Below are 15,279 nucleotides of genomic sequence, written 5' to 3'. Positions count from 1 at the left end.
ATATTGCCCTGAGCCCAAGTGACTTCGACATATGTTTTTTGTCTACATCATAAAGGTAGCTTTCAGATTGTTAAATATAGTGCATATACTTCAAAAGGTTGGATATGCCTTCTCTTTTCTGTGACTCACTTTGTGACAAAACTAAAATACACATGCCTTGTAAGCTACGAATTTTGTATTCAATTGTTATTCCTTCAACTATTTCCCAAATATAGAACTACATTTCGTTTGTAAGCATGTGCCATTGGATACAACTATGCAAAATATATACAATTAAGTTAATAAAAATCCCTAATTATTTCCAAAAACTCTGTCCTGTTGCTAAGGACCTTGCACCTGCTTGAGCACAGCACGAGGCTTAGACATGCTGTTGCCACGGCTCAAATGACAGAAATGAAATGCCTTGTTATTAAAACCAAAGACATGGCTCTGACTAATGGCAAGCTTAAATGTGATTGGCATAAAATAAATAATTGCGCACAATAAACGTAACAAACCGATGTGAAAACATGCAAACAATGCAAAGTTCTCTGGCAACGGCTGCTGGACAGCAATTCAATAGCCCAAAACGGAATATTACGCATACCACGCGTTGTCAACTGTCAATAACCGAATAAGTATACTTATAGATATATATCACAGAAGATGGCATCGTACACAGCTGGTGTCTCGTGGCGAACGGTCAATTGCCCTGGCCACTCTCTCCGTTTAACCTACGGCCATGATTATCTATATCTATGTGGGCTTAGCCAACGCACAAGCCACATTCTCAACCACATCGTTGTCCTGTTAACGCTCAGGCCCCAACTAATCCGTCGTTTGTATGCAGTACGCAACACAGTTCGATGCAAGGAGAAAAAAACAAGGTTCCTTCTTTCCGCCTTGACAGGCAGGCGAAAGCATAAACCGGGCCGCGCTGGCAACGCTTGTTTGTTAGCGTGTGTTTGCTTGTGGGTGTGATACCCATGACAATGACGAGGACAGGATATATCTTGCTGTCAGTATGCCTGCAGCTCAACTAAATAGAGTATATAATATTTTGTTCTTGCCTGCCTTGCCACATTACTAAATGAAACTGAATATTTCATAAAAGCAGCAATTATCCGGTGTTTAAAATAATAATAGAGCAGCATTTATATAAATATACAAGCAATATATTAATGAAAAATGTTGGCTTTTTTTCTCTTAGAACACTTTGAACAATACGAGCTGGCACTTGCACACCGTTTTCATCTTTTCAGAAGTATCTTTCAGATATGAACTGAACAAAGGCATTGCAGCAGTTTTAGACCATCAATTTGCAATGTTTTTTGGTCTATTAAGGCATTCTTCCGACTCTTCCACGCATAACGATTGTTTCCTTGTATTCAAAAAAAAAAACAAATATGAGTTTTCACAATAAAAAACAACGCACGCAGGCAAATGAAAAAGAGAGAACATTTATTGCGCCTCACTGCAACATCATCAAGGAACATATTTGTATGTTTCTTTGGGTTTCTCAGCACTGTCACGTCGGTTTCAATAGCAGCATATATATGGACAAATAAGTTGAAACTGTCATCCATTCAGGCATAGCCAGTTATAGCTAGGTATGCACATGTATATATTTGTGAAGATACTTGTAGTGTGAAACACAAGTCTCAAGGCTTTTCATGCAGTACACGTGCTGCAAATAAACAAGTTCATTAGGCGAGTCAAGGGGCGCACAGTTTAGGCTCAAATTATGCCCATGTTTCGCAGTAAAAGTTAATACAGAGACAACAAGCCTTATGCAAAACAAGCCACCAACAACATGTGTTGGTTATGCTGATTAAACTAGCGCCATCTGTTGGCTGGCAGCTTTGACAATAGTCCTTATGAACTTTCCGAGGAGTATGCAATGCGTACATCTGTTTTAATCTAATAATTTTCATATGCGGAGCACATGAAAGCACATGTTTAAAAATTGAAAAATTCCTAAGAGTAAATAAAAATGTATGAACTCAAATTGAAACTTGCTCACAGCTTGGCATTCTTTTAAAAAACTTTGGAATTTATTTTAATAAAATATAAAACATATTTCGTTCAAAAGAATTTAAACAATTTATCAGCAAATGTTATTTTAATTGTAACAATTTCCAATTTCTTACCCTTAATTTTCACACAGATTGGCCTGAAAACACGAAATTTATGAGCATGAACAATGTGTGTGCTTGTGTGAGTATGTGTGTGTATCATATACGTGGCTGTGCTCTTTACTTTAAATCAATGCGTCTGCTGCCTACTGACCTGGCACCCACATCAAGGCTGTGTCATCGATTTTACCCAGACCCAAAAAAAAAAGCAACAAAATGCTGAGCCCTTTTTGTGGCACGTGACTTTCGTGCCAGCGACCTCATATGGCATTGTGGCCCATAAATTAAGGACGAAGAGGCCAAATACAAAAGTAAAGCTTGCCAAAAAAAATTACACAGCTGCGACTTGGACACGAAATGAAATGCAGATATATGTGTATACATAAGTGTGTGTATTTATATTTAGATCTGTGCTTATAAATTAGGCAACTGAGCAATTTGAAAATTTACAGTTTGCTTGGCAAAATATTTGTAAGCATTTCATTTATTTAAATTCGCTTGTAAATATTATGGCACACACTTGCAATATGCAATGTCAGCAAGTCAACTGCTTCACTAAGTTTTGAATACATTGCCACTCTAACAACCCACAGCGCTTACAGTTGAGTGCCTGCCGTTTAGGCACGTTGCTCATACGCACTGTAAGACAGCCTGCTAGTGGGTGTGTGTGAGCGTGTGTTAGTGTGGTCTGGTGCTGATGTAACGCAATTACGCTTGCGCTTATGCAATAAAACAGCCTCGGCATTAGCACGCTTAGGTTGATGCAATAAGTGCATTTAACTATAACATTCCCTGTAGCTTTATTTCGTAGAATATATTTAAATAATATTGTACTGGAGGTGAACCTGTCTCTTTAATTCAATGAATTTAACAAAAACAAAATATGAATAAATTAAATTTGAATAAACAAAACTTTTTATTTTATATATATTCTTACTTATGCCTTTACCGAAACTAAATAGAGCCTATATATATCTTCTAAAATATTTCAAAAAATTGTTTATTTTAGTGTGCATTTTTAGAAGTAATATATGAAGTTCATTACTTTTCTGTTTCTAAATTGATTTATCTTTTCTATCTATCCATATACCCGTCTATCTAACTATACATACGCTTTCTTTCCATTTAACCATCTTGCTATAGCTATGTCGTTATACATTAGGACATTCATAAATATTTATTATGCACTCATCTCTCATAGCTATACTATATTTATCTCTCTACTATATCCACTCTGTTAGTTATTTAGAGACCTTGTATTTTTTCTCACTTTCTTGCTTCAAGTTGTTTTTGTTTTGTGGTTTCTGTTAGTTTTGAACGTTGGCCTTCCTTTCATGCCAATATATACTCTAATTTGACCTTTCTATCTTATTTGAACCAACACAAGTCAAGTCAGTTTTTGGTTGTGTTAATGAAAATTTAATGCCATGACAAGCCAAACAAATATGTCAAGCTCTTAAACTATTTTAAAATGTAATCTGTAAGTCTATTTGTGGCATGTGAAATTTAAAAAGTTCTTGAAGTTTATAAATTGAAATAGGTTTAAAATAACCCTTTTTCCGATAAAATATCGACATATTCAAATAACCCATATCTGGATTAAATATCTAGAGACATTTATTGTAGGATGAAAAATGTTGATTGAAGAATATTTGTATTCATAGAATTACTGAACTTTGGATAGCATAAGAATTATGAAATTATATCAAATATGATATGGAAACTAGAGTTCATATTGTTGTTAAACTAAGTGACAATTATAGGTATAAATCGCATATATGCTATAACTTGTATGTCAAAACTATTTCTTAAGCCATAATATACATACAAACATAAAATTTGGTAAGAAAAATATCAAATATGTATATGTATATCAGATAAAAGATTCGCTTGCATGTATTAAAATTAAATTGTAATGCAGATTATCATATTGAAAAGTAAGTTATTGCAATTGACATCAGACGCTGGCCTTACCAGTTTAAACGGTTAAAGCCTGATTAAATGCGTTTGCATTTAAAATGCCAATTACTTGCGTTGTGTATTAACCTTACATTTCTGGTTCATGTTAATAGAATTTTAAATTTGTAGCATTATTGATGATAATATGTGGCATATACCACAAATTGAATATGTCAATAAAGCGCAATCGAAACTTGTATAAATTATTAAAATAGTTGCATTTCGCAGGTAATTGAAAACGCAATGCAAGAGCAAAACGCACTGGTAATTATTGTTTAAATGTAATGCAGAAAATTTGGATTTATTCGGTTAATATGCATTTTAATATAATGTATATACTGAAGGCTAAAGGCGGGCGTTAACACAATGCAAATAATTGCCCATATGTTATTAGCTGCGTAAACTTTTGTGGTTAGTTTAAACAAAGGAAATATAAAATAATTTTGAGTAGAATATACTTATTTAGAATTTGCGGCTGTATATTTTATATTGTGCCATCGGACTTTAGGTATGTTATTATTTATCCCAAATCTGCAATTGTTTATTACCCTTCCCGACGCGTTATGTGTGTCCTGGTCAATGACTTTGAACTTGGCTTTGACAACGCAACACGATGCGTGCGGCATAGCCATAAAAGAAGGAAGCAGCAGAAGGATATATATGTGATGGTAATTTTATTGGGCATTATTCAGCCACGAGCCAAATTAGCTAACATGGTAACAGACTTTGCGCACAACAAGCGGAGTGACCATAAAATGAGCGCTTAATCGCTTTTTCAAAATGAGAACAAAGGAAAAACAAAATACCTAAACAGAACTTAAACACGGATATGTTAATGGACACGGGACACTATGCTTAGCGGTTATTGTGTGTGCTTGTGTGTGGGCCTCTGTATCATTTAAATTTCTACAGGCAGTGCACATATATAAGTACAATAAATATGTGCAGGATAATAGAATGTGTACAATAGGACAACAAGTCTAGCTGTTCCCATTCACGCAACAATTGCACACACCGACATAGTATATACATATATTAAGGACATTGGTTGTTGATGCTGTGGTCTATTATCCGGGCACATAGGAGCCGCTGCAAATGCAGACCTTATTGTGTCACACGTCTGCCTGTCACACCTGTATCTCAAACACATGTTTCGCTGGGGTTGTTTTTCATCTTTCAGCCAACACTTTCTCATCTTGGCAATTTACGCCTGCTGCCATTTTGTGCCCATATTGTATTTGCTCTTTCGTTTCTTTCCCTTCTGCTTTGTGTGTGCGTGTGTGTGTAGGTGCATACAATTTCGGGTAATTATCTCGGTATAAATGTCACTTTAGCTGATTGTTTGCCAGCTCCCGAAAACGCCGCCCTTCACTTTGCTTACCACCCGATCGTATCCTTAGTATAGACTGTCGCCAGTTCTCTCTCTCTCTCTCACTCCCCTCCCTCCTCAGTCGATTTCTTTTTGAGCTGTTGTAATTAGCCACAAAGTGCTGCTGTTGGCACTAGCAACGACTACTGACAGCCCAGACACCAAAAATTTCTTTCGAACAATACTTAAGTATGTGCGGTATAGCTGTCTATTAAGTTATTTCCTTCCTTCCCTTCTTGCTGTTTGCAAATGTGCGGAGATTTTTACACCTAGTGAAATTCATTTAAACGTATCTGATGACTCGAATTGACACTTTAGTGCTAGCTTTAGCTGTTTTTAATTTTATTTGCATTGACGACTATTTATTATAATTATTACATTGTGTTATTGATCTGTATCTATATTGTAATTATTATTTTATTATTATTCTCTCAGAAGAATATATAACCAGGAAAAAGGAATAACTACAATGTTAATGCATTTCTGTGTAAATTGTAAAAACAGTGAAAATTGAGCCATTTGTAAATACTTATGGTTTTTTCGCATAAAATTTGGAAAACAGTGAAAACAATACCGTTTGTAAATAATTATGAATTTTCACATATTAATTGGAAATCATACCCAGCTTGGGGCTTTTTTAGTATATGATGCTCAATTAAGATAGTTATTCAGGAAAATACGAAATCGCATTAATTTAATATTAATGCACTTTTCAACATAACACCTACGTACAAATATTTATACATGCAATAAGATAGCTCTATATAGGCATATTTTCAGAATTTATATTTATTTTTCAATATAATATTTCAAATATGACTAAAACAATCACGGCATTGCTTTGAAAACAAAATTCGATGTAATTTAATTGTTCGAAAGCAAAGTTTTGTTTTAAAATATAAACTAGACATTAATGAAGCGCAACATTTTGGCCATAGTCAACATATATAATTGAATTAAAACTTTGGGCAAAACACGAACAATGTTGGTGGCCAGAACTCACGTGCCTTTAAGGCCTTAAGACCATGACCCTAATATGCAGTAAATAGTTAAAAGTTTGGGCAACATTTTATAAGCATATTATTTAAAAAGGTATGAATAGAAACTCCATTAAAACTTACCCGACAAATGGGAGAAATCGGCTTTGCGGCGAGTATAACTTGAAGCCAACAATTTCTTTCTCTAGCTTAAGCTTATAATTCAAAGAAGTGTTTTTTTTTAGTGTAGTTCAGGCGGCGCACAGCTTACATCTTGCACAAAAGGTTGCGCCTTCTAAGCGGCCAGCCTTAAAGCCAAACAAAATACTTAACACTGTTTTTTTTTTTGTACACTTAGAAATTTAGTAATTTAGATAAGTTAGATTGTGAGATTTGAAAAATGTTTTTGTAGTTCACTAGTTATTTTATTGCTTTATTTTGTGTAATTCTTTGTATATGTTTGTTAATAATATTATTTTTTTTTAATTGTTTATAGTTTGTATGATTTTGTTGTGACTGCTGCTTTGGCTGCCAGTTGGCTTGTGTTGTTCCACGTTGCTTAGTTGAGTTTGCACTGAGCTTGTCTTCAGCGAGGCGGTTGCTTTTATTGGCGGCCAAATGAAACTCACCACAGACAGGCTGACTGAATAGCGGCTGAGCAGCTGCCCAACCCCATATAAGGTTGGCTAGCAGTGTTGGCAGGATACAAATATTTACAGGTGCGCGGCTGTCGGGGGTGAGTGACTACCCCATAAAGCCTTCTCAGCTTAAGCGGCATGCACTTGCAAAAAACTTTGGCTAACTCCAAAGGAATTTTTAACTAAGAATGGATAGTAATACTAGGCATTCATACTTTGGTATTTATTATTTTAAATCTTCTTATGCACCTTAATTAAAGTTTTACTGTTTATTAATTACAATAATTTATTTTTTTTAATTATTTTAGAGATTTCTCTTATTTTTTATTAATTTACAGCATGCTCGGCACAGTCTGGCAACTCTATTGAAAAAGCTCTTATTCCTGGCGCTCTCGCAAAGACAGAGCTTTTACGTGCCAAAACAAAAACGCACATATACCCGCACACATACACACAGAAGCGTGCACATGTCAATGCGGCTTGAGTGGGTCCCCCTACAATTTACAACTGTGGTGAATATGGAAATGTTGTTGTTGCCGCGGCCGCGTGTCGCGTGCGAAGAAGCTTATGAAGAAGAGGAGCAAGAAGGCGAATAAGAAGCAGTAACAGTAACAGAAGCAGGAGAGGCAGCAGCAGCAGCAGCCGTAGCTTTGGGCCAAACCCAAACAACGTGAAAAAGAACGAAAACAATGCAAACAAAAATTTGCGCTTTTACGATGCCAAACGCCATCGTCAACATGAACATCAACATCGGCGTCATTTCAGTGGAATCAGCCATAGCTCATTATTGTCATCATTTGTGAGTTCTTTCTAACCTTTTTCTTTTTTAAAATTTATGCTTTTGTTCTGGGGTCGTCCTACTTAGGCTTAGGCTCAGCCAGTACCGAAAAGTGCGCTCGAATTTTTGGCCATGTTTGTGTAGTTTGCCACGCTTCTGGCCACACTTTGCGCAAAGCTACAAACTACCGAGCACACGGCACAACATGGCGTATGCGTAATTATAATTGAAAATTTCGTGCAAACGTTTTATGAGTCTAAAATCACCCTCGGCGCCTTCGTTTAACCGGCAACTGTTGTTTGCTACACAATATTTGTCGAACACTTTTATTTGTCGAACATGAAAGCAATTTGGTGTTGCTCCTGCTTGTTAATCAAATGACAAGTGCTATGAATTCCAGCTGCTTTCACAGCTTAAATTAATTGAAATATATAATAATAGGATGCTGCGGATGAAATGTAATTTAAATTCATCGGATTTCAATGTTGTCACTTAAGCTGTCTATAATTTAACTGCGCCGTTAATTATATTTATTGGGCTTTATTTACTTATATTATCTCTGGGTAAGCTGATTTGAAACGAGCTCTGGTTAGTCTATTAACTCTTTTATACGGAAACTGGCCAAAACTTATATGGAGCTAATGTTGTGGAAAAGAAAAACAATAATTGACGATAAATTAAGGTGAACAAATGAGCTAGTATTAAGATATGGTCCAAAATAACATTTGTGTTGTGAAAGCACAACCTATAATTAGGCAAACGACCATACTCAGCTGTCAAGCGTAAGCCCCGCAGTTCCATTAATAGGTTTCATTTCCATTTGTCAGTTGCACTCAGAACGATTTTACTTTTTAGTCAACGTCCACAGCTAAAGAACTGCATAATAGTTGAGTCACATAACTGGCAAGTGCGCGTCAAGAGTGTCAACACGCATTTGACATGGCCAACGTCAGCGCTGCAGAGTTCAGATGAAGTATATGCAATATTTTGCATTGTATTTTCATTACATAATCAAACGGTATACGCAATTGCATGACGCACAATCCCTTTTTGACATCAATACCTCTATTTTCAATGCAATTCGAAGAATAGCTCACGCAATGAATCCCCATGAAAAGTTGTGCTGCTGTTGCTCAGTGCAATCAAATTAAAATTGAAATATGCCCCAAAGCACAGGTAATTTGTATAGAAAGGTAAAACGTATATCAATCAAAAGCTTTGCGCAATATGATGACTGATTGAAATACTTTGATGTAGTAGTTGACGAGTTGAGTAGTTGTTCAGTTTTAAAATTCTTTGTGAAAGTTTTGATAAATTTGCTTTCATTATTTTATCGCTTGATTTAGTTTGAAATATGTGTGCGCATACTGCTGAAGCTGGCAGCTCCATTGGATAATAAATACGTATGAACTTTACATATGATTTTAATAAACGTAGAGAACACAGATGGAAAGCAGCTTAAGGTCTTTCATTTTTAACATCCTAGGAACCTAAATATGGGAGGTACATTTTGAAACCACATACAAATGTACTATAGGTACTCAATTTAAAATATATGTTTTGGTAGATAATAACAAAAACTTTCATAAAATGTTAATTAATATGTTAAGACTTGTTGACAAAATTTTTAAATATATATATATACATATATATATATATATATATATATATATATATATATATATATATATATATATATATATATATATGTATATATTATAATAAGCTACTTATTATAAATCCAATAATATGGATTATTATTAAATACTGATTTAGGATCATATCTATTATAGAAGAAAATCTTTTAAATACAAATAAACTACTTGAAATATGCATTTGATTAAAATCTGTCAAATAGCTGGATATTACTGCCAAGGATTAAAATTCTTAACTCTACCTAAATGAAGTTAAATCATGTTGCTTGCTGTACTGTTTCATTTTGATCAATTGATGCTGTCCTTGAACAATTAGTTCATCATGCGCTGTAGTCAGTAGCCCTAACGTCGGCTCACTCTGAAGTAGTTACAGACAGTTTGCCCTGCTGTCAGCCAGTTCAGGACAATAGTCCTTGAACATTGCATTGATGACCCTATTTGGGCAACACACTTGAGCGGCTGAATGTAATCAACTTTGTTTAACTAGTAAATGGTAACTGGCAACTGGCAACAGGCAACTGGTAACTGGGTTTCAGTAACAACCGAGGATTTGTCTGCTAATTAGCTTCGTTATGTTGATTAATGATCTGGGCAGGAAAATTAACAATAGCGCGTTAATTCGGCACATTGAAGTTTAGGACGCGTTCGAGCTCTGGAGTCCTCTAATCTTATCGTTTGGGCCAAGGTAAAGACAAGATACATAATTTGGCTTTGTGTCTGTGATGCATATCGGCATTTTTAACATAAATTTACCGAAAATCGATTTGAAGCAGGTTGATTAAATTATGGGATTGTGAAACATTTCTTATTTGTGCACAGAGTGCACGTTTGGCGCGCTGCACGCCATAAACCAATTTGGGCGTCAGCCAGAACATCTCTCACCTGACAGAGTCGCCCACCCTGTCGCCGCACAACTACCCTATTTCAATTTGAGACTCAACCGATCCGTGACTTGCTGCCCTGCAGCGTTATTGCCGTTTGTCATTGTTTGCTTTCAAGTCGCGGTAATTTCATTTTGTAATTGTAGACGATGGCAATTCAAAGGTGAAATAATGCTAGTAAATGCCAAAAGGTCAGCTTTGGCAGCGTTTCTAGAATCAATCAATGGCAGCTGCGCACTTGGCATCTTTTATCAATGGCTTTTCTTCGTGTGCAGCGCCAACCTAATTGCCGGGAAATCGCATGGGCCACAAATAACGAATTCAATGCGCCCCATCCTGTGCCGGATGCTGCTGCGTTACGAATACGCCGCATGGCAGCGCAGCTGTTCGATTGGCAATTAGGCGGCAGTAATGCAACTGAAAAGCTCCAATTTGATTATTTTCCTTTATGGTTAGCAAAGGGTATGCACTGTTTTCAATTCATTTCGAAGGACTCAACGGCAGAATGCAACGTGCTGCTCGCTAAATTGTGTTTTAACCTACTTTGTTGCCAACACAACAAACTCTGCAGTTGCAATTTAAGTTGAACAAAAAATAGGGCAAGCAACTAGCGAGAATCTAATAAAAATGAATTAGCCGACTAAAAGGCAACACAACATGTTCTGGACAGAGTTAAAGGTTACTCAAAGTGCATAATAATTATTTAAGTATTCCCTCGATGTGACATATTAAATACATAAATAAATATATTATACAAGGCACAAAACAACAACTCAATGTGCATAGTAATTGCTAAAGTATTACTTTTACTCTGACAAATTATGATAACATATAATAAATTTTTTGTAAAGTTTGTTTAATTCTGTATATATGAAACATGTGTCAAATACTTGTCCAACTGTGGCAAAACATGTTTTTAATAGGTTCAAAGCGGGGGCAATGTTTTCGTTGTCATTAAACAAGAATATAGATTTATATATAAGTATATGATGAAAAAGTTTGATAGGGTCTGATGCGTATAAGGCCCCTTTTGTTTAGTTTTTAAGCTACATGGATGGAATGAATAATTTTTAAGTAATCAATAATTAAACTGTCTGTTTATATATTTTTATTAATATTCATATATACATATATATATTTCTGGACGAATATTTCTGTAAAAAAAACTCTCAGACAATTAGGGAAAAGTGAATTTATCCCTGTTGCTAAGCTGTTTTAAATGCCAACATAAAAAAACGGTAAAAGGCGAATAAAAAACAGTTGAATGGTTGAAAACATGTTCAATTGATGGTCTTTATTAAGGACTCAAATCGGTTATGAATCGAAACTCTTACAGTTTTCTAATTTTATTCTTTAAGTTCATTTCATATATTGCTCATATTTATATTGCTCAGCTTCAAGCCCACCTACTCATAAAAATAACAAATGATTTACTTACCTTAGAATCCTTGGCATAGTATAAATGATTGCGCTTTAAGCGAAAGTAGCGACGTCGCCAGCGTTGAAAGGACCAAGCATGCTTCAGCAAATAGCCCTCCTTAATAATAGCCGCCTAGAAATCAGAAAGAAAAACACATCGAATATAAAATGAGTGCCAAGAAGTTGTAGCAGACAACACAAGCAGTCTATGAAATTTGCTCAGCAATTAGAATGCAGCTAAAAGTCATTGGCCAAGAATAATGAGCGCAGTGACAAGTAACCAGTCACAGGATATGCTGACACACGGAAACGCAGACACGCGGACACGTAGACTTAGGACATCGCTTGCAATTCTCAGCCAAGTGTCAATATTAATTGGCTGCAGGATAACAAAAGCAGCTGGGTGTGGCGTCTATGCGGCCAGCAATCAATTGTGCAAACAAAGGACAATCACACACAAACACAGGCACATACCATACAGACACACAATCAGGGGCACAGTCACCTCGTTGACCGGGCTTTTATTTGATTTCGCTGCGCTTGCAAGTTGTGTTTGCTTGCTGTATATGAAAGTGTGAATAAGCGTTAAGCGAACCGCTTGCAGAATAAACGCGTTCAATCCTATTGACAAATGAATCAATTGATTTGAATTTTGATGGGCACTTTGAAGCGCAATAACGACGCACAATCAAAATGCAGTTAAATTTCAATTGATGCTGGCTTAGAAGGACAAATGCAATTGGTACGGGCTAAGCGGAAACTCTGGCAATTGCAAGGCCGACAACAAAATGAAAATGAAGCACTTTTTTTTCTCTGTTACTTTCATTTTATTTCATTTTGTTGTTGCTCTCCTTGTTTGTACTTCGAAAAGGAAACGGAAATGTTTGCTTAGCTGCATTTGATTTCATACGTGGCCTTGGACCTCAAGTTGTTCGGTTGCTTAACTTTATGGTTTTAACAAGTGTTTTGACCATGAGCAATCTGTTTTTAGCGCCAACTTATTTTGGGTATTCGATTATTTACTGCCAAAAATATTTGGTTATATATTTATATATGCGTATATTATATATTGATTAGCCGGCTCGAGGTCAATCAATATATAAATATATTTATCATACATATATATTTATCATGTTCATATGTTCGATGAAATTTTTTTTTATTAAGTCGGTTCTAAATAATGTAATTAACATATGTAAAATCAAACATTGCTTGTTTAAGGATCACAGCATCTAAACCATTTTTATCTATATAACTTCAAATTATTCATTTTTAAGCAATTGAAGAGCTTTACTTTGACTTTTGTGCAAATTCCATTTCCTGGGCATACCAAGCCAATTTGGTAGTTCTATCTATATTGCGCTGTCGAGTTACCCATGTGACTCAAGCCAAACTAAAGTTTAAATTTTGTAGCATAGTTTTTTGTGCGTAAGCTGATTAGCTTTTACTTTTACTGCACTTTATTGCAGCTCGATACTTTTCATGGTTTCCTTTTAACTAAGTATACTGAATTCTAATTCCTCCTTGCTTTGGAATTTCTACTAGAAAATGTTGCCTATTATTTTAATGTCTTTTAAGTTTATTGCCCCTAGATTTCAATTTATTTATTTTTGCTACTTTTCTAGGGCTCAGATTCAATTTCATTGATATATGGATGTGATTCATAATAAACATATGCATTCCAATTATTTGTTTGCTCGAGTCATAGCCGGGTTGAACGAACTCGAAAGTTATGCGGCCTTCAGCGAGCAAAATTTAAAAGTTGACATCAATGTAAGCTAACGCCCACTCAAGCTCGGCCCACACTCATGGTATTTGCTGGCCAATGCTCGCAAGTTTAACTAAAAATCAAAGTTTTCCCGCTTCCCTTTCAGATCAGCTCACATCAATCAATCATTATTTTCATTGGCCACACACACACACACTCACGATGGCTATCACGGGCCAAATCAGGCAGCATATCACGTATACGTCAAGTTGCCAGGCAGAAATAATAAAAATAAAATAAAAGTAACAACAAGAATTTCAGCAGGCGCAACGAGCCTTACGATGATATACGTATTTGAAAATTTCGTTAGCCGGTTATTGATTTTAAGTTAATGCGGCAGCGGCCAAGTAAATAAAAGCCGGTCCAGGCCATCGATACACAGATATCCAGAGACAATGAACTGTTGTTGTTTGTTTTTCTTGCTACTCTCACTTTATTTGGGGGCAGCGTGACGCCCACACACGCGCGCATACACACACATACACACACACACGCACACAGACAGACAGACTAATACGCACAATGTAAACATAACGTAAACGTTGCCTCTCACACTTTTCGGCTCTATTTTCCGGCTCGCTTTGATTATTTCAACGTACGTTTTGCCTCGTTATTTATTGCAATCGCATGTTTTCACTAACAATTTCGCGCTAAACGTAGTGGACTTTTGTTTTATTTACGAAGAGGCAAAACAAAGCGTAACATTAAATTATATCAGACTGGAAATTATATATTAAATTAGCTTTTGCAGTCACGTGTGCTGTGGCGCAGTCAATTGACTGTGTAAATAGTCGTAAATATTTAAGATGGCGCCAAAGTTTCCTATGCAACAACACACAATACACACACACACACACACACACACACACACACACACACACACACACTCTTATGCACACATAGACATATCTGGTAACTGTATCTGCGTGGCTGGCGTGTATCTTGAGGATACTGCGGCAAGTCTACAAGTGGCAGACATTGTGCCACAACAAAAACAAAGAATTTTCAATCTTTGCAAAGTTAAAGGGAGCTGCCGTTGTTTTTTGTTGTCTTTTAAATGGTTGGCCGTGAATCACAGACTAAGACAGGGGTAACAGACACAGACAAAAGTACAAAGCCAGCCAAAGTTGTGTTGAAATTCTGCACAGGTCTTTATGTTTTTTTTTGTGTGGATAATTTATTAAGTATCAGTTTCATCTTTTAGGTGCATATTTTCTATTATTAAAGCTGGCCTTAGAGATGCTGATTAACATGAGGTAAATATTTTTATATAAAAAGGAATTTTAAAATGTTTAGCGTATTAAAGTTAAAAATTGAAGCTGACGACAACTTTTTTTTTAAGATCCCAGCTTGCATGTTTAAATCAGGTTAAATATAAATAGGTTTCAAACTGCTTTAAAGCAGATTTTAAACTAGGTCCATGCAAATATTCAGTTTAGTCTAATATGCATGGATAGTAAGCCCATTAGATCTAATTTAAGACAGCTCTCAGCTCAAAATTATTTACAAAATAATATTAGTTATGAATGTGCGTAAGAGGAATTAATGAACAGCATTGTTCAATTAGTTTCCCACACCTGCGACTCCACAACCGCAATTAAATTTAATTGTTGTGACCTTGCTATTCTTGCTATGAATGATTCTACATATAAACGCATGTATACATATACTTTTGTCGTGCCATGAGTTTTTCTTTGTATTTTTGCAGTTGTTGTGAAGTT

General features: G+C 35.7%; 1 protein-coding gene across 9 annotated transcripts in view; it reads right to left on the bottom strand.

Moving 5' to 3' along the window:
- The window catches only part of LOC6632741 (diacylglycerol kinase eta), a 53,063-nt gene that overhangs the window by 35,031 nt on the left and 2,753 nt on the right, over nucleotides 1-15,279 (bottom strand). For all 9 annotated transcript variants that reach the window (XM_070207062.1, XM_070207061.1, XM_015170665.3 and 6 more), the window contains exon 2: nucleotides 11,810-11,923. In XM_070207062.1, coding sequence (XP_070063163.1) covers nucleotides 11,810-11,923 — 114 coding nt within the window. The remainder of the gene's footprint in view (nucleotides 1-11,809; nucleotides 11,924-15,279) is intronic.

This window comes from Drosophila virilis, chromosome 2 (assembly GCF_030788295.1).
Source record: "Drosophila virilis strain 15010-1051.87 chromosome 2, Dvir_AGI_RSII-ME, whole genome shotgun sequence".
Taxonomy (NCBI): Eukaryota; Metazoa; Arthropoda; class Insecta; order Diptera; family Drosophilidae; genus Drosophila; species Drosophila virilis.
This window is presented reverse-complemented; position numbering and strand designations above follow the sequence as displayed.